The 25,655-nt window shown below is 39.7% G+C and overlaps 1 protein-coding gene across 2 annotated transcripts in view; it reads left to right on the plus strand.

Annotated features, from left to right (window-relative positions):
- The window catches only part of FAM135B (family with sequence similarity 135 member B), a 112,552-nt gene extending 87,909 nt beyond the window's left edge, over positions 1-24,643 (plus strand). The window contains exons 7-18 of one of the 2 annotated variants that reach the window (XM_039388886.1): positions 3,837-3,992; positions 6,098-6,171; positions 9,934-10,088; positions 11,156-12,526; positions 13,025-13,202; positions 14,975-15,141; positions 16,317-16,408; positions 18,567-18,664; positions 18,966-19,117; positions 19,926-20,036; positions 22,636-22,749; positions 24,089-24,643. In XM_039388886.1, coding sequence (XP_039244820.1) covers positions 3,837-3,992; positions 6,098-6,171; positions 9,934-10,088; positions 11,156-12,526; positions 13,025-13,202; positions 14,975-15,141; positions 16,317-16,408; positions 18,567-18,664; positions 18,966-19,117; positions 19,926-20,036; positions 22,636-22,749; positions 24,089-24,294 — 2,874 coding nt within the window. In that variant the 3' untranslated portion in view covers positions 24,295-24,643. Of the gene's footprint in view, positions 1-3,836; positions 3,993-6,097; positions 6,172-9,933; positions 10,089-11,155; positions 13,203-14,974; positions 15,142-16,316; positions 16,409-18,566; positions 18,665-18,965; positions 19,118-19,925; positions 20,037-22,635; positions 22,750-24,088 lie in introns of both variants that reach the window. The other variant, XM_039388885.1, reaches the window with a different exon arrangement.
- Positions 24,644-25,655: the final 1,012 nt, after the last annotated feature.

The raw sequence follows: 25,655 nt of genomic DNA on the forward strand, positions 1-25,655 counted from the left end.
GACCAAATATCACCATGCCCAGTAAACCATATCACAGAGTGCCACATCTACTCATTTTTTGAACAATTCCAGTTTTGATAACTCCACCACTTTCCCAGGGAACTGAATTTGATAACAAAGGAGAAAGATGAGTCCAAACCTAACAGGAAGTCCATTTACACTCCTGTTACAAAATGTGGGGTAATGTTTGTCACCCATGACTTAAAAACTGTTTGAAATTAAAAATTTATTAGTTTTAAGTCCTAACTTGGATACTTTTCAAGAAATCTAATTTCATATAAAATTGATTTAGAAAAACGTAAGTTATTGGGCTCAACTTTACTAGATTTAGAAGCTGTAAGAGTATAGGACAGACAACACAATCTAGAGTCTCCTCTGGACTGATTTTCTATGAGTCTGTGAAAGTCCAATTTGGCTTGGCATACGTCTGAAAATGGCATCATTAATTTCTCTGTATTTTCTACTTCCTGTGCAATTTTTCTTCCTGAGATCTTATTGACTTGTCTTGCATGGCAATATTAATAAAACCAGTCTGCTTTGACTGGTGCTTGAAATCTGATGAGGGCAGTGGCAATAGATAGGGAAACAAAACAGCCAGAACAGCCAGTTCTATAGGTTTTCCTGTATGCTGGAAAATGTTTTGCCTTAGAATCATAGGATGACAGCTTTCTATGTATCTATTTGATTATAAAGACAGTGAGTATGCAGGGACTTGATACAGAGGTTGAGACCTTGCACAATATTGGTAGGACATAGGTGCAGCCCTGACCATCACTGCAGTGTCAGTGCATGTACCTCTGTGCTGTACAGATTAGTATTGCAAAGCTCTCCCAGTATTCTGCCTCTAGGGATATGTGAACTGAAACCATTTTTTTTTTTTTCAGCAGAACATAAGAAAAACAGTCATTTATAAAGGAAGAAAAAGCTATTAGAACCCATACAGAGAGAGGCCTGTGGGGTTAGTCTCCTATTACCACTGTGTTACCAGAGCCAGGTCCATTTTTAAAATTAAATTAAAAAAAAAAAAAAAGGAAGAAGAAAGAAAAGTGAGTTTAACCTGCCATGACTTTGTATTCAACTCAAGAGCACAGCAGATACTCAACGCAGGAGAAAGTGGAAGGGAAATAGTTTTTCAATTGTGTGATTGATTTATAAACAAACAAGGAAAAATAACTCCTCAAAAAGCCCTGTTAATTTGTTTTGTGTGACAGCATTGTTAAAACCAGTGTCCACCAGTGTGGGTTTTGAAAGATGCAGACTGACAGCAGGTGTGTGGATGGAGTAAGTCACAGCTGGTGATCTTTTTAATTGCTGGATTTTAGTCTGAGAAACTGAGTCCCTGGGATTTGACCTGTGTGTAGCACTGCAATAGAATGATACCTTAAGCCCCTAATGGTTTTTTATTTTTCTAATACTTGTAAGTTTTGTAAGTAGTGGAAGTAGACTCTAAAAGCAGCATCCCTCACTCTCTCCCTTGTCCCTTTCCCTCTAGCACCCTTAGTTTACACATTCCTTAACCCTCTTACCCCATTCTATGCTCCCTATATCACTCCTACCCCCGAATACAGCAGAAATGTTTAGTCTTCTGTCAAGGCAAGGCCCAGATTGTTTGGAGAATGCTTGTATCTTGGCCTAAACCACAGAACACGGTCAAAAACTGGGTGACTATGTACCCTTTGTGCTCTGATGAAGATGAAGATGGGATGAACAGAGGGTCCCGAAATGCACCCCAGACCCATTTCTCGGGGGTGGACCTGGGGCAGTCCAGAGTAAAGGCCACAGGGTGGACACATCTGGGATTGGATGGATGATATTATAAAATGTAACACCTCAGGCACGGCCTGCGCGCGTCTTGTAACATCTTTGCCTTGGCATAATAAACCCTTTCTTATCTCACCTCTAATTAACTGCTCCGGAGGTTTTTTCAGCACCTAACTCCCATGGGAACAGAAACAGGCATTGTCTTTTCCTACCTTCCTTCCTTCCTTCCTTCCTTCCTTCCTTCCTTCCTTCCTTCCTTCCTTCCTTCCTTCCTTCCTTCCTTCCTTCCTTCCTTCCTTCCTTCCTTCCTTTCTTCCTTCCTCTCTGATACATTCAAAAGTTTAAGAACCAATAAACTTGAAAAATAGCCATCACAAAACTATTCCTAAAATGACTTGCATTAATAATGTATCTTCCTTGAAGACTGAGATTTCAGTTTATGATGTAAGAAAGTGGCTTAAAAAATTAAAAATTAGCACTGAATCACAGCATATAAAATTGGGTGCCATAAATAAAGTAGTTCCCTGACTCTGCAAATGGAAACGTTTGGGCAGAATGTTTTGTTTCCCAGTATCTCCCTGATTTTTCTGGTACCGGAATGAGCTTGTGCCATTTTGGACTAGTTTTTAAAATAGAATAGCATCTAGACAATATAAACATAGTGACAACATCTGTGTTATCAACACACAAATCTCTGCTTTTCTCACACGCAGACAATTTGTTTTTTCGTGGCTTAGTTTTCAGTGTCATAAATCTGAAAACTATCTGTATAATAAAATGTGAAAAATAAGCAGGCTTTCAGCTGGATTGCAGTTCTAACTGAAAGAAAGACCTGGTGAAGAGCTGATTGTGATATTTGGTATTATTTCTGGAGTATTTCTGGTGTTATTAATGGTTTCATGGAAACATGTAGGGACCCTGGGAATAGATGAAGGCTCAGATCTGTTCTTTCTGTGGCAAAACATGGAGATAAAATGCAATTTCTGTCTCTCCTTACATTAACAATTATAAACATAAATTGAGAGAGTTGGGGTTTTTGGGCCTAGGGAAGAGAAAACTCCCGGGAGACCTTTTAACACCTTACCGTAATTAAAAGGGTTGCAAAAGAGCTGGAGAGGGACTTTTTACAGTGGTATGTAGTGATAGGACAAGGGGATATGACATTAAACTGACAGAGGGCAGGTTTAGATTAGACATTAGGTAGAAGTTCTTTACTGTGAGAGTGGTGAGACACTAGCACAAGTTGCCCAGAGAAGTTCTGGATGCCTCATCCCTGGAAGTGCTCAAGGTCAGGTTTGCTGAGGCTCTGAGCAACCTGGTCTAGTGGAAGGTGTCCCTGCACTCAGCAGGAGGGTTGGAAGGAAATGATCTTTAACCAAACCCATTCTATGACTCTGTGAGTCTATAAAATTGTGAAACAGGAAACCTGATGTGCAGAGACTTTACTGCCAGCATGAGCTTTCTCACTGCAAAGCTTTAGCACAGAATTGCAGCCCAGAGCTGGAGGGCACTCAGGGTCCCAGCATGTGTTAGTGTGAGAGAGAAGTAACAGCACACTCTTGAGATGTCTGTTTTCATCATGTGTTGAGGACACAGTGGTTTGGGTTTGGGTTTGTTGTTCATTTCCTCCCCAGTTGCCCATCTGGTATCCTAATGTGACATGGCTGAGAGGGCTCCTTTTGCTAAGAGAACCGGGCCATGGTTTAGTATTTCAGAGCATCCAGCACCATCTGGTGGATAATTTGGAACCCACATTCTTTGATTTTTTTTTTTCCCTGGTTACAACATCTGAGTAAAGTGTCTGCAAAGACTGAGTCTGTTCTCACTTCTTGCTCTCCAACTGGGTAACTAAGAACCTTTGCACTAAAATATATGGCTTTTAAAGAGAAAAAAAAAAGTGTCACCGGATTTATTTGGAGTAAAATAACTCAAAATGGTGGCTTTAAAAATACTACTTCTAAATCAAGAGGAATTTTTGTTATTGCTGTTGTTCTTAAAAGGACTTAATCCGACATAGGAACTAATTCTTTTTCATAGCACTGTCTTGATGTCAGAATTTCCTTTCTTTCCTCCAGCTGCTGAGCAATCCAGAAAAGATAGCAGAACAGATAAGCAAGGACCTTGCCTGGCTTTGTTCTCACCTCCTGGCCCTGTGGACCCAGTTCCTAGAGGTGGCAACGCTCCATCCAGAAGTCACAGCTTATCTGACTCAGGAACATCACATGCTAAGGGTAATGTTAAGCAAGTTCAGTAATGGTCATCACCTAACAGGCATTAATGCTTTATCTAAATGTATATTTCCAATACAATTCTGCCTCTATGAGTATTTATGTGAAATGGGATAAGCAGAACAAGAGGTGAAGAGGTGAAGCCCAGGATTTGAAATTACAGATTTCAATTTATGGAATGAATGCTGTTGCCTTTGTGTAACCTAGGATTCTATTTAAAATGAGTGCACTTCAAACATCAGCATCAGACATAGAAAATGAGGTGGGTAGGAAGAGGTAGATATCACCTGTACTTGTCAGATATCCATAACTCATAAACATTTGTTTTAGAAGCCACAAACATTAAAGTGACAGATAACCAAAAATATGATTTTATCTCACCTACTTTCACAAAACTGCCACAAGGAATATAAATTTGTTCTCTTCTCTTTGTCACATATATATTTTTATATATAGCTATTTGCCTTTCTTCCAGTGAGGTGCACACAACAAAATACTAATATTGCTGATGTTGAAATTTCTTCTTGTACTTGGTAATAAAGAAGGCACGAAAGCACTTGTGATTTGAGTTAATATTGTCAGATCTGCTTGTCTGATTAGTACAGCAAGTGCTTTGTCCTCCATTAGGACGTTCTTGGTTATTGACCAGACATCAGTTCAGCACATCCCCTGAGCTGAACTCAGTCTGATCTAGTCATTAGAGAAAAGGGTGGGATTCACCTTGATTAGCTTTAGGAGCATATAATGAAGTATTGACATCTCAGCTTACGTTTTTGCTCCTGTCAAAGTCACTGGAGGTCTGCTGACTCTCCAGAGTGACCAGAACAAACCTCCAGTTTCTCTCCCCAGGAGCATGGCTGAGCTTGCAAAAGTGTGGCATAAAATTCAGGAAGAGGTGAACGAGTGCCTTATGCTGAGACTCCCCTGGTTAGTCTGACTAGGTCTCCCTTGACTTTGAGAGGACCTGGGTGTCTTTCAGCCAAAGGACCCAACTCTATATGCTCCCAGCTCCAGCAAGGTGAATCCCAGCCTGTGGTTTCTTCCAGCCTCGACTGATGCCTACTACCTGCTTGGCCTTTGTCAAACTACATACCCTTGTATGCTCCACATAAATTGTTACTTCCAATATAAACTGTGTGTAATTATACATTTCCACCTCTGGAAAACAGTTTGAGAGCCCTAGATGAAAATTCCTACTATTAAGATATAGGTTTTTTAAGGGATACTAGTCTTTTTTTTTCAGAAAGGCCATTTGTTAAAGTACAGCTGGGGTTTAGGGAGATGCTGAGATGCTGTGACATATGTTTTTCTCTGCCATTTTCTGTCACTGTAACAGAGGTCACTTTTACAGTTACTATTAAGAATGTATGGACTGCAGTTTAACAGCTCAGTACATTTGATTGCATATTATGCTTGATTCATTTAAACTCAAAGCTTATTCCAGGGCAGATGACAGCACTGAGTTTTTTATAGCTTATTTCACACTCTGTACTCTGCCAGCCACTTCAGATCCATGGCTCTTTTGTAATTGATTATCCAGCACTGAACAGATCTAATGCCCATGAAGGGGTTTGAAGAGCTCTCATTTTGTATCATGACATAGGCAGGTGTGCTTCTGCAGTGATAGGGCTTATTCTCCTCTGGACTGATATGTATGACTTCCTTTGCTGTCTTGGTGGTTTGAAAGCCACTGTGAGTCACTGCGGATATTCCCATAGAAGAGACAATCAATTGTTCTAATTTAGTTAGTTGCTCCACTAATGCTGTATAATTTGGAAAGGAAGAAATCTTCCCCACTTTAAGAATATGAGGGGAAATGGTAAATTTCACAGCTTTTAGAAAAGTAGTAGAAGATGTAGATAACCAAATTTTGATTTATTGTCAAAGGACACTTCTTACCTCACAGCAAAATACGCAACAGCACCACCTGTTCTGTGCCAGATTGGGGAAGTGAAGCAGAATTGAACTCTTTGTTTTTTTCTGTCAACAGAATGATACTACCACGCTGAGGAATCTGGCCCTGACAGTCACTGTTCTGTTATTAGACTTGTGGTACTTGGCATGTTTCAGCAGATCTTTTGTTTAACTTGTGTGTCTCTCCCTCTCAGGTGAGGAGATTCTCAGAAGCCTTCTTCTACACTGAGCACCAGAAACCTGCTGTGCTCACATTCCAGGAAGGCCTGTAAGTAACCCATTAACCCTCCCCTGTCACTGGAATGATTGAAAATTTACTTTAAAACATTTCACAGTCAAGACTGAGGTCTTTTTCTGCTGGATATGGAGGAGTTTGGTTTGAGAGAAGTCACTGACTCTGTTTTAGCTCCATACTGTAAAAACATTAAAATGAGTTTCAAAAGTAAGTGACTCTGATCAGGACCCAGAAAGAATTAACTTCAAGCTTCACACACACACACACACACACACACACACACACACACACACATATCCCTTTCTTCAATTAAATTCCTGAACCAAATGCACCAGATCCAGCACAGGTAGTTTAATGGGAACTACTGGGAAGAAACAAATCTTAAAATTTACAAATTTTCTCTCTATGATCCCTAATATACATTTTTGGGGTAGACAGTCATGGATTTCTTTTAGGGTTTAGTCCAGCCCTATTTTCTATAGCAGAAAGGATATTTAAATGTGGACAGGAGCATTAAACAGCCAGTGCAAAGCTGTGGATGTTCAGTAGATCCAGCAGTGGAGGGCAGGAATGGGGAATACCACTATATTAACAGGAGAAAACATGGGTGTGATATGAGTTCAGGGCTGTTAATGAATTGATCAAGAAGCAACTATATAAAACAGACAAGAAAAACAAATGTTGAACTGGGCTGCATTCATAAAAATATGCCCTAAAACATTGGCAATGTAAGTATTTCCCTCTACTGGACATTTCTTACTTGCAACCAAGTAGGGCAGCATGTAAAGCCAGTTTTAAACCTGCACCTGGGCAAATTTTGCCTTTAGTTTTAGCCAATGATCCCAAGTGGAGCACGTGGACAATATTCAGGACCTGACCCTTGAAGGCAGAGTTCAAAGATGCTCAGATTTGAATTTCTGAGTAATGAGGAATGTCCAGACTATTTGTCTGCTGAAACAGCCTGTCACCAAGGGGGGACCATAGCACTGCCAGTGTGCAAACCCATCTTTCAGAAGGGGTTTAAAGGCCATGACATCAGGTTCTGTCATGATTATGAGCCTTAAGTGAGCCATTTGCTTCTGACCCAGTGCAAAGAAGAAAATTGCTTTCTCACAGCTGTCACTGGGGACATTAAGGCTGATTCAGTGGCGATGGAAAGGGCCATGACTTCATTAGTGGGTGAGTGGTACCAGGCTACCTTGTTCTGCCAAGTTAGAGCAGCACCAGGGCTGCAGGTGCCCAGCTGCTTCCCTTGGTTCTCCCACATCAGGATTTTAGTGAACTGTGTACAAGGAAAATCCCCATGTCAAGATCCTGGGGTGAAGGCACAGACACTCATGGCCCCATTCAAACAAACATAACTCTGCACAGGAGGAAGCCTAATTGCATGAAGTGCTTTTATTTCTCCAGGCAGCCACAGAACTAGCCTATTTCCTACATATAAACATAGTGTTTTTCTTAATGATTATCAAGGAGACTGAGTAAAAAAAAGTAAAATAGTTAAAAAAATTAAAAATTGGTCTGTGTAGCATATATAGTCTATACAGGCCTCGTGGCAGCCATGTTTTCTTTTTGAATTTGCTAGATGATAGAGCTGGAAAAACAGTCTTACCTGTCAGAGTATTATTAATGTTGTGGGTGACAGTAGCGAGTATTAATTGGACTCACAGAGTCTCCAGCTGAGATCGGTGCTCAGTGTGCCAGGTCCTGTACAACCACCTCAAGCAGTAACAGTTTAGTCCCTCAGTTCTTTCTTCCTTCTTACTACACAAGAGCTGGTTTATGCCTCCTATACTGTTATGAGTTTGTGTGAGGCCGTGCACCTACGTGTCTGATAGCATTTGACTGGTTAGACTGAAGAGGACACACCATTTCCAGTATTCTGGGTATGGCCCAGTGTGGAGGCATCTGTCAGGTGGTATATCCTCCCTCGATTTACAGACAAAAATGCTTTTCTTCACTCCTTTTAACAACAATTATTCATCTTTTTCACAATGGCATGTAATAATCAGACGGGGTAATGGCTTTAAGATGAAGGACAGTAATTTCAAATTAGATATTAGGAAGAAATTCTTCCCTGTGAGGATGTTTAGGCACTGGAACAGGTTACTAGAGAAGTTGTTGATGCCTCATCCCTGGAAGTGTTCAAGGCCAGAAGTTGTGGATGCCTCATCCCTGGAAGCATTCAAGGTTGGATGGGGCTCTGAGCAACCTGGTCTGGTGTTCCTGCCAGTGGCAGGGGGTTGGAACTAGATGATCTTTAAGGTCCCTTCCAACCCAAACCATTCTATGATTCTATTAATTAACATGTCAGTGATAAAGTTATCATGGTGCTAAGAGTTAACTCCAAACACCCAGGTGTTACTGCCAGCAAGACTGATCAGTTGGCTGTTTGAGGCTCCTATCTGAGTCATGTTTTAGCAACCAATGACTTGTTTATCTCCGAGGAAAAAATTACCTGTCTAGAAGTAAGAAAAAATGATAGATAGCAATAATTATGATCTGAAGTTGGAGCTGATATGCTGCTCTGAATGAATTATTTGTGCATGGACATAGGAATCTTCCATTCTGGCATGAATTCCACACCTGCTGTTTCAGTTTTGGTTCATAATGTGTAAAGTGCATTTTTACAGTTAACTACCATATGATAACCTGCCTTTTGCCAATGCTAATCTGAAGTATTGCCACTGTGTTGTCCTATGGGATCTGTACAGACTTACTTTCAGCTGACCATCTATGAAAAGCTTGTTGCCTTCTTTGTATTTGATGCGTTCCCATTTTTTGGGGGACAGATGTTTAAATAACAAAGCTCATCAGGACTAAAAATTATTGTATTTACTATAGCTGAACACACATTCCTGTTCCAGTTTTAACTGATGAGAGCCTGGTAGCATTTTGCGTGGCCCAAATGATAGAAACAGACAGGGACCTACAAGAAAGCTGAAGAGGGACTTTTTACGAGGGCATGTAGGAATAGGACAAGGGGAAGAGGCTTCCAACTGAAAGAGAGTAGGTTTAGATTAGATAGGAGGAGGAAATTCTTTAGTGTGAAGGTGGTGAGGCACTGAAATAAGTTGTTCAGAGAAGTTCAGGATGCCCTGTCTCTGGACTTGTTTAAGGCCAACCTGAGCAACCTGATCTAGTGGAAGGTGTCCATGTCCATGTCAAGGGGGTTGGAACTGGTTGATCTTTAAGGTCCCTTCCAACCCAAATCATTCCATGATTCTATAACTCTAGCTCTGCCAACAGACAGTGGTATCTTAGCTCTTCCAGATACGTATGTGTGTGAGATACCACAGTGCTCTGAGGTCTGGTACAAGTGAGACAGAGGACCTGCCATGAATCTCCTTGGCTTTGTTCCTCCCTGTACTGCTCAACCAAATTTTCGATTATTGCTTCCTGCGTCTGGGTTTTGAAACCCTGACTTTAGCCAGAGTGACAGACCTTTTTTCCTGACCGGGAAAACAGTTGAGTGATCCAGTCCCAGCCAGCAACTGTGACCCCTGGGAGGACAGCAATGGTTTATGGCAGCTAACAGGAGCCTGTGGCAGTGGCAGCTGGAATAGTTTCAAAAATGCTGAGGTCTTCAAATAAAGGATTGTGCAAGTTGCAGCTATTTCTTACTGAGAGATCGAATTGTCCTAGGAATGCTGGGTATCTCCCGTCACGCATCTTCCCTCTCCCTTTAAGGACATTGACTCTGTCCTCTGCCTTCATATTGGGGCTTGCAGGAGTGATGGAGAGACAGCACAGTAACTACTCAAACCCTCAATTTGTTTTGTACTTTACTGCCAGGATCCAAAGCCACGCACAGATTTCTACAGAAATTCGTAACTCAGAGTATTTCACCAGCATGCCCCCACTGCCGGCAGAATGCCTCGACATCGACGGGGACTGGAACACTCTCCCAGTTATCTTTGAAGACAGGTACATGGATATGCCTTGCAAAGGTGAGTGAAACACCATAAGGTGCAGCTTCCTGGGACAGCTTGAACTGAGGGAGTTTTGCTGTTCCAACCCGAGATAAGTCATCTCACATCCCTTGTGCTGGTGATCTTGGAAGAGAGTGTGACTCCCTAAGTAATTCATCTGAATTCTTCTGTTTTCCATAATAGAAAACTAGAGTATTTCCTTCATATTTTTCATCTTCAAAGTAAGCTGTTTTGTTAAAAGAGCTGGAGGCAAAATCTAGAAAGAAAACTACATTGTTTGGATTTTTGTTATAGTACAAATTTAAAGGAAAAACACTATGACTGTTATTCCCACTGTGACATCTAGTGGTAAGAAATCTCAGAACAAAAAAACCACAATTTCATTGTGAAGCCCAACACTTTCCTGAAAGGTAGTATTGCCTTCCAAAAATATTTTGCCCTTGATTATCCAAATCAAAATTTTTAATTAAGAAACTATTTAGCTATGTTAATTTTTTAGTAAAACCTCAGACTTTAGTAATTTTTTCTTTTAACTCAACCATTAAGACTAGCAAGGAAGCAATATGAATTAATATTATAGGTGACCATAGTCTAATGAACATAACCTGTGGTACAAAATTCCCACTCTTCCACAGTTATTCTACTGCCTAAATTTTGACAGTGCTCATTATAGATATTTAAACTGTTAAACTGAGTATTAAACTTCTTCAAAAGTAAGAGCTATACTGTGAACAACGTCAAATGACAACAGGAATACAAAGAAGTATCAGCTTTATTTCACTAAGCTGTGCTTTAAAAAATAAGAGTTTATGTACAGCTGTACTGAGGAAAATGTATTTTATTGATAATGTCTTCTTTGGCCTAACAATAACTGTTCAGTGAGTACAATTCTAGTTAAATGCACTCTGACATGATGTGCATTATAATGTACCTGTAATGTATGTATAATTTACATAATATAAATATGTATAGGATAATTTTTTAGGCCTTAAAATCACTTTTAAAAGTTCCATATGACTTTGGTGTAATTTATTGTGTTCTTACAGGTACTACTGCTATCTTTTTTTTTTCTTTTTTTCTTTCAGATCAGAATTTGGAAGTTTTCTCAGATTTTGAGGTTCCTGCAAATACTCAAATGGATGTAATAAATGAAAATGAAGACTGTGTATCAAATGATGCCACTGCAGTAATGAAAGGAGACTTTGGGAAAGGTATTCCACTAATACATGACAGGATAAACAGGAATCCCTCATGCTTATACAGCAGTACTGAAGGTGCTGCTGAGGGTTTAAACCAGCACTCCACATCTCAGGTATATACAGCGAACAAAGAAGGCCAAAGGAAATCTGAAAATATTTTTGTTTCAAGAAGGGAAACTGTTTCTGACTCAGAGTCAGGCAATACAGAACACATGTCAGGAGACTTTGAAACACCCAAGGAAGTTTTATTAAAAGATAATAGACTTGGGGCAGATGTTACTTGTGGAGACACAAAACCTAGCAATAAGGACTCTCACAAAAGTGAGCCTGTGTTAATTGTCAGTGGTCAGTATGAGTGTGGAGCATGTGGAACTGATGGCTCAGAAGACAGGACTGAAATACATGAAATAGATGAATCTGGTCATCCTGAGAATAATTTCACTTCATCTGAGCTTGCACTGAATGATTTGACCAGTCTTGAAAAACCAGAAGATCCTGACACCAAGACTCATCTCCCTGTTTTGAAACCTTTGCCCTCACACTGCTTTGAAGCAAAATTGCTCACAAAGGAGCAACGAAGTGAGGAGAGTGAAGAGTTTACCCTCATGACAGGGGTCATTAAAAGATCTTCCTCTATAATATCTGATTCAGGCATTGAAAGTGAACCAAGCTCAGTGGCGTGGTCTGATGCTCGGAGTCGGGCGCTGGAGCTGCCCAGTGATCGAGAGATCCTGCACCCCTTGGTCCGGAGGCACGCCATCCACCGGAACTCCCTGGAGGGCGGACACACGGAAAGCAACACCAGCTTGCCCAGTGGGATCCAAGCATCGCTCACATCCATCAGCTCTTTGCCTTTTGAGGAAGAGGAGCGGGAAGTGGAGCTCACCAAACTGACAAAATCTGTCTCAGCTCCTCAGATCAGTAGCCCAGAAGAGCCCACGGAGGAGGTGGATATATCCAAACATGGTGAGGCAACCTCAGGAGACCAAAACCCAAAAAGCTGCATGGAAACAGAGGGTGAAGATGGGAAATTAATCATTGACTCTTCTGAGTGTCAAATCACCACTGAAAGTGGACAAATAGAGCCAAGACAACATCCCGAACTCCCCCTCAAACACAGTAGCAATAACACTGAGTTACAAGGGGAGGAGAAAGGTTTTCCAGAGACTTGCTGTAGTTTGGAAAATGCAAGACAACCCCTTTGTCCAAAGCAGCTCCAAGATAATGTCTCTGAGAGCCAGTCACTGGAGAGCAATGGTGAGTGCAGCTTAAAAACACCAAGGGCTTGTAATTACTTGGACCAAAATATAGATAAGTTCGATACATTCATTGAGGATCCAAAGGATAAACTTAAACTGGACAAATTAAAAATACAACAGGGCTTCTGCAGTAGCAGAATTTCAGGAGAGGAGAGTTTCTCTCAAAGTGTAAAGGTGGTACCAGATTTGTGCTATCCCATTACAGCTCCATCAGAGACCTCCACTGAATTTGACTCACTGCAAGGAGAGTATGGCAGCTCTCTTGCTGATGAGAGCCCAGCAGTGTGTGCAGAAATGCAGGTGTTACAAGAAATAGAGCTCAATGACTCACCTGCCCCAGCAGACCCTGCAACAGGGTCCTACCAGGCTGAACATCCTCAGGAACCCAACAGCCAAGAGCATAAACTTGTAGCGAACGGCACCGGGTTTCCTTTGGCAGTGACGGAGGGAGTAGCCCTGGAAAGCAGAAAGGCTGCTGATGTGGTTAACCTGTCAGTCTCTTGCACAGCCACGTGTCTTCCCTTCTCTTCCGTGCTCAAAGAGACCCCTGCCATGGTCGGCTTCTCTGCAAAGCAGGCTGTGATCCCCATCACGCGCCAGCCCCTGGGCTCCTTCGGAGTTGTCTCTTCTAATTCTGATGAGGTGGATGAAGAGACGAACGAAAGAATGCTGAAGTAAGAATGTCTTATTACTTCACTAATGTAACTGTAATGCCAAGAGACCCCGGCAAAGTTCAGGACCCTGTACACTAGGCACACAGCAATCTTGCACTTGAGACAGTTGCCTGAGGAATTTCAGTATAAATAATCCAAATAGACAAATGGTTTGTATAGAATGAATTATCTAAATAGACAGGAAGGATGAAAACACAGAGAGACCAAGATTGTCAAAGACAACAGGTCCTTAATTCTCATGAAAAGGAGTGGGATTTTCGTGTCTAAATAATCTTTAAGATCTGACCCTCCTTCATGAAATCAAGGCTACCCATACTTGATATCAACCCCAGACAGTCAGTACACTATAGATCTGCTATAGATTATTTTTCTCTTCTGCTTCAGTAATTGCACTCATTAGCTTAACTCTGAAATGGGAGCACAGATTGGTTGGTAGGTCTCAGTTTCAGCTTCTCAAACTGGAAAAAGGGGACAATGGGAACCATGGATATCTGGAGAAGAGGAATTATTATTGTTTCTGGCTTCATTGCCCAATGCAGAAGTGCCACACCATGACTTTGATGTCCCAGGGGCCCACTGAACAGATTGGCACGCTACCACATGTACGCTTCCATTATATTTTGCTGTCTCTGCTGTGTTGAGTGCCAACAGTAACATTGGAATTTGTCAACCCATTCAGTCCTCCAAAATGTTGGCTGTCTGCATGTGCATTCCTTTGAAAGGCAAGGGGTTTTTTTTTATTCTTTTGAAAGCATTTTGAGGTTTGTTTTATACACAATGCTGTAAGTCTTGGTTAATTTAAGCACAAAATTTGTTTCTTCTTGTGAAACAGAACATTTAAGCATGTGTCCACGTCCATCACCCAAAAGCTAGTTTTTTCATTCTCATGTCCCTTAAAATTTAGTTGACTTGATGTAAGTAAATGCTCACTATTGAACTCATTGATCTTAGAGGTCTTTTCTAACCTTAATGATTCTATAATTATATCAAGTGGCCTTAAGCTGTCCCCAAGCTTTGAAGTTTTATGTCTCCTGATTTGATTCATCCCAGTTTTCTCCCTAATTCTACACTTACGTTGTGTCTATTAATTCCTAAAAGCTCTGGATAAGTTTTGCTAAGTCAAAAGCCCACCTGAAGAGTTTGTCGTCTTCAGCCAGTGGAATGCTTCAGGGTGAATTCAGGTGTCACATTTTAGACCTTTATTAGGAAAGGGATTAGTTTAATTCTTTGAGCACTGAGTTACTCTTCCTCTAAATGCTACTAAATGTTTTTAAAAGAACACAAAACCAAACCAAACCAAACCAACAATATCTACCATATGAGTTGCATCTTTTAACTCTAGTCTGAGAAAGGAGGAGAACACCTTCTACCTAACTGTAAATGCATCTGATGGTAGCAAAATGACACATTTTGTATTCCATTACCTATAAGGTCAGTGATATTGTTAAGATGCAAAATTGCTAATTCTGTTTCTTAGTCTCATTGTTACAAGCTACCAGAAAATTATTTTTACCCTACTCTTTCATTCCTCTGGCATGTGTGAGGTGCTAATGCACTTTAGCTATTCCCTGTATTTAACCAAGTTACTCAGAAACAGACTTTCTTCCCTGCATCCTGATCTCTCTCAGTCCTAACAGACAAAGAAGAGTATCCAGGTCTCTACTTGAAAGCTGCAAACATAACTTCTAGCAAATACAAACCTTCTCATTTCTAGTTTGAAGGTTTGTTGTTGAACACCCAGTTCTATTGTGATTAATTAATGTATTCTCCAGTTTTTATCAGGCCAAAGAAAAATTTAAAAAAGAAATGAAGATTGAAGGATTTCTGTACAGTGACTTATCTGTACTAGCTTCTGATATCCCGTATTTTCCACCAGAGGAAGAGGAAGAAAATTTAGAAGATGGAATTCACCTGGTTGTGTGTGTCCATGGGTTGGATGGTAAGGCCAGGAGGAATTACTCTTTGTAAGTCATTTTGGTGTAAATTAAAAAAAAAGGACAGATGTTCAGCAAGTATGAAAGAACGGAGAGTCTAAGTATTTCTCTTAGCTAAGTATTTATTCCTTATCATGCTATTTGGTCCATTGTAATAAAGGACCCAGGAGAATATGAAATATTTGGGCTAAGAAATGAGGTGGAGCAACCTTTGTTTGCTTATGTTTAAACAGAATTTTACACCAAAGCATATCAGTCCTCCTGTGTACAGTAGAAGTTCATTACAGTAACTTCTTTTGTCTTTCCACAGATACTTTGTTGTTTTGCAGTATGTCAGCAGGAGAAAAAAATATTTAACTCCCCAAAACACTGTTATAGGGAAGTGAGTGGCTGGTGTTAGAAAGTGGGAGAATAAAAATCATTATTCACTGCAGAGGAAGCAGATCTTGGAATTTTTTTACATGTGTGCTTTCTGAGCAGAAAACAGTTATGTTAAATGTGAACTTTTTCTTGTCAAATTCTTGGTATTAATGGGAAAAGTATAGATTTTAACCTTGAAGCTACAGAGAAAGAGGGGTAGAGACTGAAATCTCAAAAAAATGGAAAACAAACACTTACTGGCTGTTTGCCATTGAATATCTCAATGGCAGGAATGTCCTCCTCGTGAGGTGGCCATACCTACTTTTCTAACAAAATATTTTGGAAGACTTTCTAATTTCCTAGTATGGAATGAGGCATCTGTCCAAATATTAGGAGTCTAACAATATTTCAGCACCATCTCTAATAGTGAATACACAGAGGTGGGCTACTCTTCATCTGAAGGTACAGCCGTATAACCCAGCACATGCACCGAGGTGTCCTTGGGGTGCTCACCATCTGTGGACATGGAAGGACAGATCTCAGCTTGTTGTCTTTGTGTCCTACCTCTGTTGTTCAGCAAATAGAGGGCAGAGTTATTCTGTACCTCATCTTTGCCCCTTTTTCCCCACAGCAGCAAGTGAGGTCCAGCCCACCTGGGGCAGGATGTGGGTGTTCTTGCTCTCCCACTGTTTCAATGTGTGGTAACCTTCTTATCAGCACTTAGCAAGAGCTCCCTGGTGTCAAGGTTGTTGTGTTAAATTGACTCTATACTCGTTAGTTTCTGCTGAATTGCATCTTATAAAGTACCTTTTATTCCCAGGTAACAGTGCAGATCTGCGCCTGGTAAAGACTTTTATAGAATTGGGACTTCCTGGTGGAAAACTGGACTTCCTAATGTCTGAAAGAAATCAGGTAGTACAGAACAAATTTCTGGCTTCCTTTAGATTACTGACACAGGGCCTTAAACAAAAGCCTTTTCAGCAGCTGAATGAAGCAAAAGCACTTGTGAATTCAGGGAATTTTATGTAGCATTTAGTGCAAAGGCCTGGTCCTCTTACTCTCTGATTTGGTAAGGTGTTCAAACCTATTGGAAAATATTTCTGGCATTAAAGTCAAATGCAATGACATTAACAGTAATAGGGCTAGACCTTAGAGGAAGAAAATGGATTTATCCTGTCAGATTGCAAACTTGGCAGCCTGGTGCCTCTGCAACACCGCACAGATGAAAAGCAGCAAGTTTAGTTATGGTAAATTCTCTGGAGGATATGGAATATCCAGCAGGTGTTGTCAGCTCCCTGTGCTGCATCAGCCATTGTTTCTCCTGTCGCAATGTTTGTGAGATTTATTTCCTTGAATGATAAAGAAATATCTTCCAGAAAAAATTGATTGCTGGTCTAGGTAGAGAAACAGAAATGAATCCTGTGCTTTGCTCTGCAACGAACACATATTTATGGCACAAGGGCCTAACTTTATGCACAAGATAAGTATTTCCAGTGCCCAGTCAAAAACATCATTCTGATTTATAAGCCGCTGAGAAACGTGAGTCAAAACTTTCCAACCTTCTTTGTTCAACAGCTTTTATTTTTTGAAGTGGCTGGTTGGTGTCAATCTGTGAACTTAGCACCTTCCAGCTCACATCCCTGTCAGCTGCAGACCTGTACAGTGAATGTAAGCAAGGTGAAATAAGCGAGACCACTTCATACTTCCATCAAAGCCCTTCCTCAGAGAAGAGAATGTTTTCAGAGAATGAAAAATCATACAGCATCTATATTTAACATTATCCAGAGCCCATAATGGGAACTATTTTAAAGGTCTCATAGTCTGTGAAGGTGGGGAAATTCTCATGGCACTGGAAATAGAACGTGGGTGGTTTGATGACTATTTTGATGCTTCAAAGCATTCCATCACTGTTTTTTCCTTTCCTTGAGAACCACACTGAAAATGACCAAAGAAATCAGTCATTTATCTGTTTTACCTTACAGAGGAAAATGCAAATCACTTCTTTTAGGCATTCATTTGTGATGCACTTGAAAAGCTCAGTCAGGCTGAAATGATAGTAAAGGATGGAGGTATGACCAGGTGAAATATGAAACTTGATGCGCTTTGTTTATGATTAATGTTCAGGCTGATATTCTTCCAGTTTTAAACAACCTGAACGGTTTGGGATAATGAGCCTAGAAGGAAATCATTAATTATCAATGCAAACAAAACAAACAGGCAGAAGGTTAGTGGACTGTTTGTAGTTTATGAGAACATTTATTTTAAGTCTCTTGCAAAATGAATATGCTCATGTTTTCCTTTGCAAGGGCTGCAATTAGCAAGATGAGTTGTGTCACAAAAGCATTAATTAATGATATGTTTCAAAAGCATTAATTACTGATATGTTTTACTGAATAGCTGTTCCAACACTTGATGATTGTTTTTGTGGCATCTCATTAGTTATGAATTTGATTCAGAGCCCTGTTGAATTGCCAAATGACACAGTTCTGAGTAAGATCTGCCTGTAATTGTATAGACTGGACAATATATTATTTGTTTTATTGTCTCACAACTGGCAGTACTGTTGCAAGCAACAAATTGTTCGCTTCTCTAAACTCATTCTCTTTCTGATGGCTGTTGAATAACAAACACACAGCATTTGATTAAGATGGCCAAATAATTTCGTGATGACATCCTGATCATCAGCATAACTCTCATGTCAGCGTATAATGCTGTAAACTGTTTTATAGCTGTAATCTATTGATTCCCAAATGGCAAAAGCTGTTCTTCCATGTGCAGAGTCTGATATCTAGAACAGCTGAGCATTAGCAGTCATCACCGATGTCAAGTCAGGCTGCTTTAGCATCATACTTAGGATTGTGGAGTCATTCAAAAATCTCTTTGAAAAGAGAACTTCAATTTTTAGAGGACCTGGAGACTGAGAAAAATCACCCTTTTTCCTCCTTGAGCATGTATAAAGAAAATTTACACAGGTTATTACATTTCTACTTGCATTTTGCTTTGAAAAACAACATCTACCTGCAATTAGTGTATATATTTTAATTCACTAACTCATTTCATTTCTCACCAGACTGATACTTTTGCTGATTTTGATACAATGACTGACCGATTATTGGATGAAATTATTCAGCATATCCAGTTGTACAACCTCTCCATATCCCGAATAAGGTAAGCCCTATGGTAGTTAATAGTCTGTAACTTTTTGAATTACATGAGCAACACCCAGTGAAATTAGCTTTTCCAAAAGTGCTCTGTACTACAAACCATTGAATCAGTGAGACTAATTTTTACATTGTTATAGATGAAACAGTGTCTTGTAGACTGAAAAAAACATGAAACGACAGGTAAAGGACTAACTGATAACTAAGTAAAAGAGTCACCCACAAGAGTAATTTGTGCTATCTGTGTGTTTAATTTAAAGAAAATACAGATGGGTTTTGTGTTAGTGTAATTCTTTTTTTCCCAACAGTTTTATTGGACATTCCCTTGGTAACGTCATCATTCGATCTGTACTAACTCGGCCCAGGTTTCGCTATTACCTCAACAAGTTACACACTTTCCTGTCCCTCTCTGGCCCTCACCTGGGAACCCTTTACAACAACAGCACTTTGGTTAGTACAGGTAAGAGCTGGTGGGATAGCTGTGACTGCCTGTGGTCCATGGCAGAATGCATGAGAAGGCAACACAGGGAGTCAGCAATAAATCGTAGCATGACTTGTGCATTGCAGTTGTGGAAAATTTTTTCTGAAGACTTCAAACCCATAAAGAAAAAATTGCAATGAGAGTGGCTTTCAATATCTACTACAAGGTCCATCGCAGTGCTCCCTGGAAAACCCAAGGATGCGTAGCAGTGAGAGATGACCCTGCTTCCACTTAGTTTTCCACTTCTCTGGATGCTGACAATAGAGACATCTCCAGGGCTGAAAAAGACACTTTTTCATCAGAATCTAATGTCCGTGATGGAGAGTTCAGTCTCCCTGAATGTTTCTGCTACCATGACATGGATAATCATAGAATCATAGAATAATTTGGGTTGGAAGGGACCTAAAAGATTATCTAATTCCAACTCTGTAACAGTGAGCAGCGACATCTACAATAAGATCAGTTTCCTTAGAGCCCCATCCAACCTGACCTGGATTGTTTCCAGGGAGGACATCTCCCACCTCTCTGGACAACCTACTCCAGTGTCTACACCCCTCATGGTAAAGAATTTGTTCCTTATATCTAATCTAAATCTATCCCCTTTTAGTTTAAGACTGCTATGTCTATCTTGTGAGAACCTTAGACTTTTTTTCCCTGTTGATTAGGAATGCAAGAGTAAAAAAGACTTCTGAATTACAGTGCTATCCTTACTGTAGGCACATATCTTTGATTGCCTTGCTTGATAAGTAACAAACAGGAGAAAAATATACACCAATTTTCTCTCCAGGTCTGTGGCTCATGCAGAAGTTGAAAAAGTCAGGGTCTCTTTTGCAACTGACCTTCAGGGACAACGCGGATCTGCGCAAGTGTTTCCTCTATCAGCTCAGCCAAAAAACGGGTGAGTAGGGCTTGATGTGCCTCTGGAAATACCAAGGGCTATTCCAATGGGTTGTGCTAGATTGCCATTTTCTCCAGGGAGTAAAGGAAATCTCCATTTTGTTGGTGATCTTTCTTTGAACACTCTTGTTTTCAGGAAGGGTGGCTCTTTCTAAAATCTAATATCTATTTTATTTGTGCATTTTTTCTGTACTGGTTATCAGAGAATGTATTTTCCAAACACTAAACATCAAACAAGATCTTTGTGCTGCAGTAAACATGCACCTAAGTTTATATTCTGCAAGCAAGAAACATCATTCTTGACAGGCCACCACTGCTTAATTTATGCTACTAGATGAAAACCATTTTTCCTTTCTTATTATTTTTTGTAAGTTTAACATCTCCTGTCTCTGGGAAATATGACTCTGTGAGATGAAGAGCAAATTTTATTCATGTCTATTTTGACACTTCTGTACTAAAGAGAGATGTATGGCCTCACACTGGAAAAATGGTGTCTGAATAAAGAATCTTTTTACCCCTTCTTTGGTCTGTCATGAATAAATAAAATAAATCAGGTTTTTCTTAAGAAAAGAAAGCAAGTATGATCCTTCTACTCAAGCAAATGTTTTCTTTTAAGAGTTATTTTTCATACTGCGTTTGAGCAAACTGGTGCCAAGCATGTAGTCACAAGGTCTCTACTTGGTATTTAATTTGTTTCTCTTACTTTGTTACACTGCTAATAGGAGACAAAGACTATGCTAATATGAGTATAACATCTTAATTCTTAGTATGACCAACATAGACTTGTTTCTTAATTTTATGAACATACTACATAGCATAATCAGTGACAGGAAGATGGTGTATACTGGCGTTATTTGAATTTTCCGTTTGATTCCCTGGCTCTCATTTCCATGGAGTACAGTTGATGTCTGCTCCACTACTGTTGAGTTAAAATAAATTGGGTCTACACAGGAAGCTTATATTGTAACCTCCCAAGAAAAAGAATTTCTAATCATGTGTTGCGAGTCAAAGTGATTTGGTTTTTGTTAGTTTGGTAGACTGGAGATGTAACACACTATAAATTAAGGCGTTGTACCTGAAAATGCAGAAAGCAGAAATTTAAATGTGGACAGAGTTGCCTGTAAAGTCAGAATCATCCAGGTACATGCTTATGCAAAATGTCTGAAGAAGCAGATAGGTCCATATATGAATATATGAGCTGGCATACTGAGTCAATATAGAGATGCCCCTGCCTGAGCACTCTGCTCCAAGAAGTGGTTGGGATAACCTACAGAGGAAGAAATGCCAGAAGCAGTGTTGTGCCTGCATTCCCAGATGACACTTTAAACCTCCAGCGATTTCTGACCTTCTTGTTAAAGTCCCTGCTACTTTTCAATCTCTTTAAAAAATGTTCCTCATGCTTGTCTTAAAAAAAAAAAATCAAACAAAAGCCAACAAAATATTCTTCCGTATTCAACCTCTTCACATAGATTTTTAGATATGGTAACACGTACTGTTGCTTCTCCTACTTTTTACTTCAGAATTAAGTTGTAAACTCTGATTACACAAGAAGAAAAACAGCTTCAGCCAGGTTTTGGAAGGGCAGGCAGCAGGACTTTGTGGTGGTGATGGTTAACTTTTCTGTGAAAATCTAGAAATCACAGTCACAGAATCATAGAAACATAGGATGGTTTGGGTTGGAATGGACCTTAAAGGTCATCTCATTCCAACCCCCCTGCCATAAGCAGGGGCACCTTCCTCTAGATCAGCCCCAGCCAACCAGGCCTTGGTTCTGGATGCTGTCAATAAAGAGAGGCATCTCCAGGGCTGAAAAGGACACTTTGTTATTGGAATTGAATGTCCACGATGGAAACTTGTCTTCCTTACCTCTTTCACACAAGATGGGAGGGAAGGATGAATGACAAATCCATAGTTCTTCTGTGTTCAGGGTACTCTCTGGACTAATAACCCAGATCATTGGTATCCGTTTTCTTACTTTTCTACTAAATGTGGGCGTGGAGGGCTCAAGACACCACAGACAGGGCAAACAGCAGGAACCTGTTTCCACAACTCATCAATGGCCCTATTACCTCTAGGGAAGAGGGAGGATTCCAGTTTCCAGTCGATGTACCAGTAGTGTACATTTATCAAGGGACTGCTGAATGCAGGTATTGGATGGATCCCAAGGCTCTCTCAACAGTAGTGTAACAGTATGACATCACAGCAGTGAAGCTGACTCCTTTTTTAACTCCCTCTCTCTATTATGTTTGAGAATTGTGCTAATTCATTGTGTTATTTTTAAATTTATTTCTGATTAGAGGTATAAATATTTGCAAAATTAAGGTTTTAATCAGGGTTTTTTTTCACAGTTTTTTTTTTGTTAGCATACAGTTAACCTTTTTGGTTGTTGATAAGTAATGAATACGTCTCAGAAGCAGCAGAAATGTGTTTAAGCTGTTAGGAATCTTTCTAAACTCGTGTTGCGTGTTTTAATAATTATCATGTATTTTGCACCGTAGGTTTTCAAAAGCCTTTGAACATGAAGTAGTCATGCTGACACTGTGTGTATTTTTCACCTCTGCACTTCACTGTGATTAATGTATTTAATATGTTTGCCACAGGTCTTCAGTACTTTAAAAATGTTGTGTTAGTGGCCTCACCCCAAGACAGATATGTACCCTTCCATTCAGCAAGAATAGAAATGTGCAAAAATGCACTTAAGGACAGACACACAGGTATGTTTAAGATCTTTTCTATATTCACAAAGCTATTGAGGAATTGTGGTTTTGTGCAGCTGAGGTCATTGCATTAGAAGGGTTTTTCATCAGCATGATGAAAACTCAAATGTTTATTTGATAGGGAAGAAAGTGTTCTCTTCCCACAGGAAATTACTGAAATCAATAAAAGAAGCTTTTCAAGAAGCTCTTTGCCTGATGAAAAAAAACATTCAATCAGGTCATAATCAAAGGTTTCTTACTGCTTCTTCCTCTTCCCTCTAAATTTTTTTCTCTAAAGTGATGATAATAGAACTAGCTCTTGATAATATTTTTCTGTAGTCTACTGCTTTACTTATATTATCTCATCTTTGTTACACATAATGAAATCTCTCTCAGCATAACCAGAGTCAAGGGATTTTTCCTTTCTTTCCAAGAGTGTTTGAGTGATTGCCAGATAATTTAAGGGACAGATCTAAAATTCTGTTGGTTTGTAATAAAAACTGTAAAGCATATCAGGACTCAACGCCACTCAGAGGCTCTCCTGTGAGCTCAGGCCATGTGTTTTCCCAGGCATTGCCTTTGTTATTAAGTCTGCCTCATTTATAAAATATTTCGTGGCTTCAGTTTGATACCACTTCCAGCAATAATGCTCAGTGCAATTTCATCCCTGTTTCATATATGTGATTACCTAGAAATTAAGGTACTCTTTAGAAACAGGAGACACCTAGGCCTAGTAATCAGCATGGTTGCCTTCACACCTCTTGCCTAAATGCCAGCTCTTTCTATCCTACCTCTGATATGAACTAAAAGGTCATTCTTTAACTCTCATACAGTTCTTGTTTCTCAGGGAGGTACTTGACCTAGTAGAAGCCAGATCTGCATTCGGTGTAGATCATTTGTCAGTACGTGTTTCTTGAGTCACAGTTTTTGCCCCATAAACTCCCCAAATATCTACATGACATCCTTCCTGCATCAGATTCTGCAGAGAAACTCAATGGACCACTGTGTCCTGCCAGACCCTTTCACATTTGAATCCACAGACACTCTGAGTCCAACCACACTCCCCTGAAAGGAACAAGAGCATTTTCTTCAATGACAGAGGAAATGTGACTGATTGCCCAGGATTTTCCCACTCCTCCTGCTCGCAGCTTCAGCAGATCACTCCGCATGGCCAGTGCCTCCACTAGGTTAACAACACCCTGGCACCTGGCAAATCTTTGAACTGGCCTCCCATCTCCTGCATTTTGGCCTTGCTTCTATTTTCCTTCTCACTGGGACTGTAATTAAATGATACTGGAAGAAAAGAGAGGATCTGGGGTCGGTGGCATGTAGGTGTGACATCTAACCTCTTTTTCAGGTCCTGTTTACGCAGAGATGATTAACAACCTGCTCCAGCCTTTGATTGGGGCAAAGGACTGCACTTTGATCCGACACAATGTGTTCCATGCCCTGCCGAACACGGCCAACACGTTGATAGGCCGGGCTGCCCACATTGCCGTGCTGGACTCTGAACTTTTCCTGGAGAAGTTTTTCCTCGTGGCAGGACTCAGCTACTTCAAATAGTGCCTGAAGTACGGGGTAGCAGAGGCCAACCTTTTCACAGAACAGAGGAGAATCCCTTAGCCAAAGGAGTGCAGTGTTAGAAATGAGATCAGGTGGGACTTTCAAACTTTCCATTTCCATTTCTCTTTCAGAGAATAAAGTGCTATGGCTTTAAGGCATTCAAGCTTCCAAGTATTGGTGCTTTTGGAAGAAATAAATATTCCTCTTCGGTTTCTATGTTCTTTGTCCACATAAAGACATGAGCCACTTCTGGACTACAGAATCAGAATAAGCAGGCTAATTCTCCAAATGTGTTTGGACCAATATAATTCCTGTTTCTCCTGAATATTAAACCAGGAATTTGTCTGTCCTTGATTTAATGCTTATTTATGTATTAACAAAGCTATACATTTGTAGCACTTTTGGGGTAGTTAACACAAGAGGAAACAAGTGTATGTGAACTCAGGTTAAAACCTCCTTTGTGATGAGCTGAGAAGTCTGAAAACCATTTATGAAAGTTTCAGTATTTCTGTTTGTTGCAAGAAAATATTTGGATGATTCCATTACTGGTTATAATTTGTAACATACATAAATTGTAACATACACAAATTCTACATTCAAATAAGGGAAAGGAGTGAAATTTTTTACATAAAATGAAGAAATATTGGTATTTGTCTTTAAAAAGAAACCTCAACTTTAAGTTGGCAAGAATTTTATTCAAATAAGAATCTGCCAAACCAAGAGGAGTCTATTGGATTACTTGTAAAATATCAGTGGCATCTGTTCACATTTCTTCTGTTTACATTTATTGTGGTTGTTATAACCTTAGAGGTACAATTTTTACTTTTACCTTTGTATGCAAGTACATTTACCCTGACAATTTTATTTATTTATTTTTTAATTAATTACTCTGATTTGAAATTCAAAATACCCTTAAAAAACCCCAAACACTTGAAAAAAAAAGGCTGGAGATGTAGAATAGTAAGGATTGTGGAAAAAGAATGTCTTCTTAAGATCCTCTGCAATACCCTATGAATGTTTTGTTAATGCCCCTTTGCAGTGCTGTATAGTCCTAATTATTATATGATTTCAGGTGGTTCGAACATTTAAAAATTTATTCATGCAAAGATATCCAAGTTGTTTTTAAGAGTTTGGAAGAGAACATTTTTCTCACTTTTTATTTTTTTTCATCAAATTTTCATTAAAATATTTATCAAAAAATTATCAGATTTAAAGTGGCAAATTTCAATAACTTTCTGTACATTTTCATAACATTTTGATAAATTTTCAATGTCACAGCAGTTTTTTCAAAAAAAAATAAAATGAATAATCCTTCACAATTATTTTTGTTTGAAAGGTAGGCTATTTTTTAATGCAGATAT

This window comes from Pipra filicauda, unplaced genomic scaffold, assembly GCF_003945595.2.
Source record: "Pipra filicauda isolate LSUMZ 115617 unplaced genomic scaffold, ASM394559v2 scaffold697_size288841_pilon, whole genome shotgun sequence".
Taxonomy (NCBI): Eukaryota; Metazoa; Chordata; class Aves; order Passeriformes; family Pipridae; genus Pipra; species Pipra filicauda.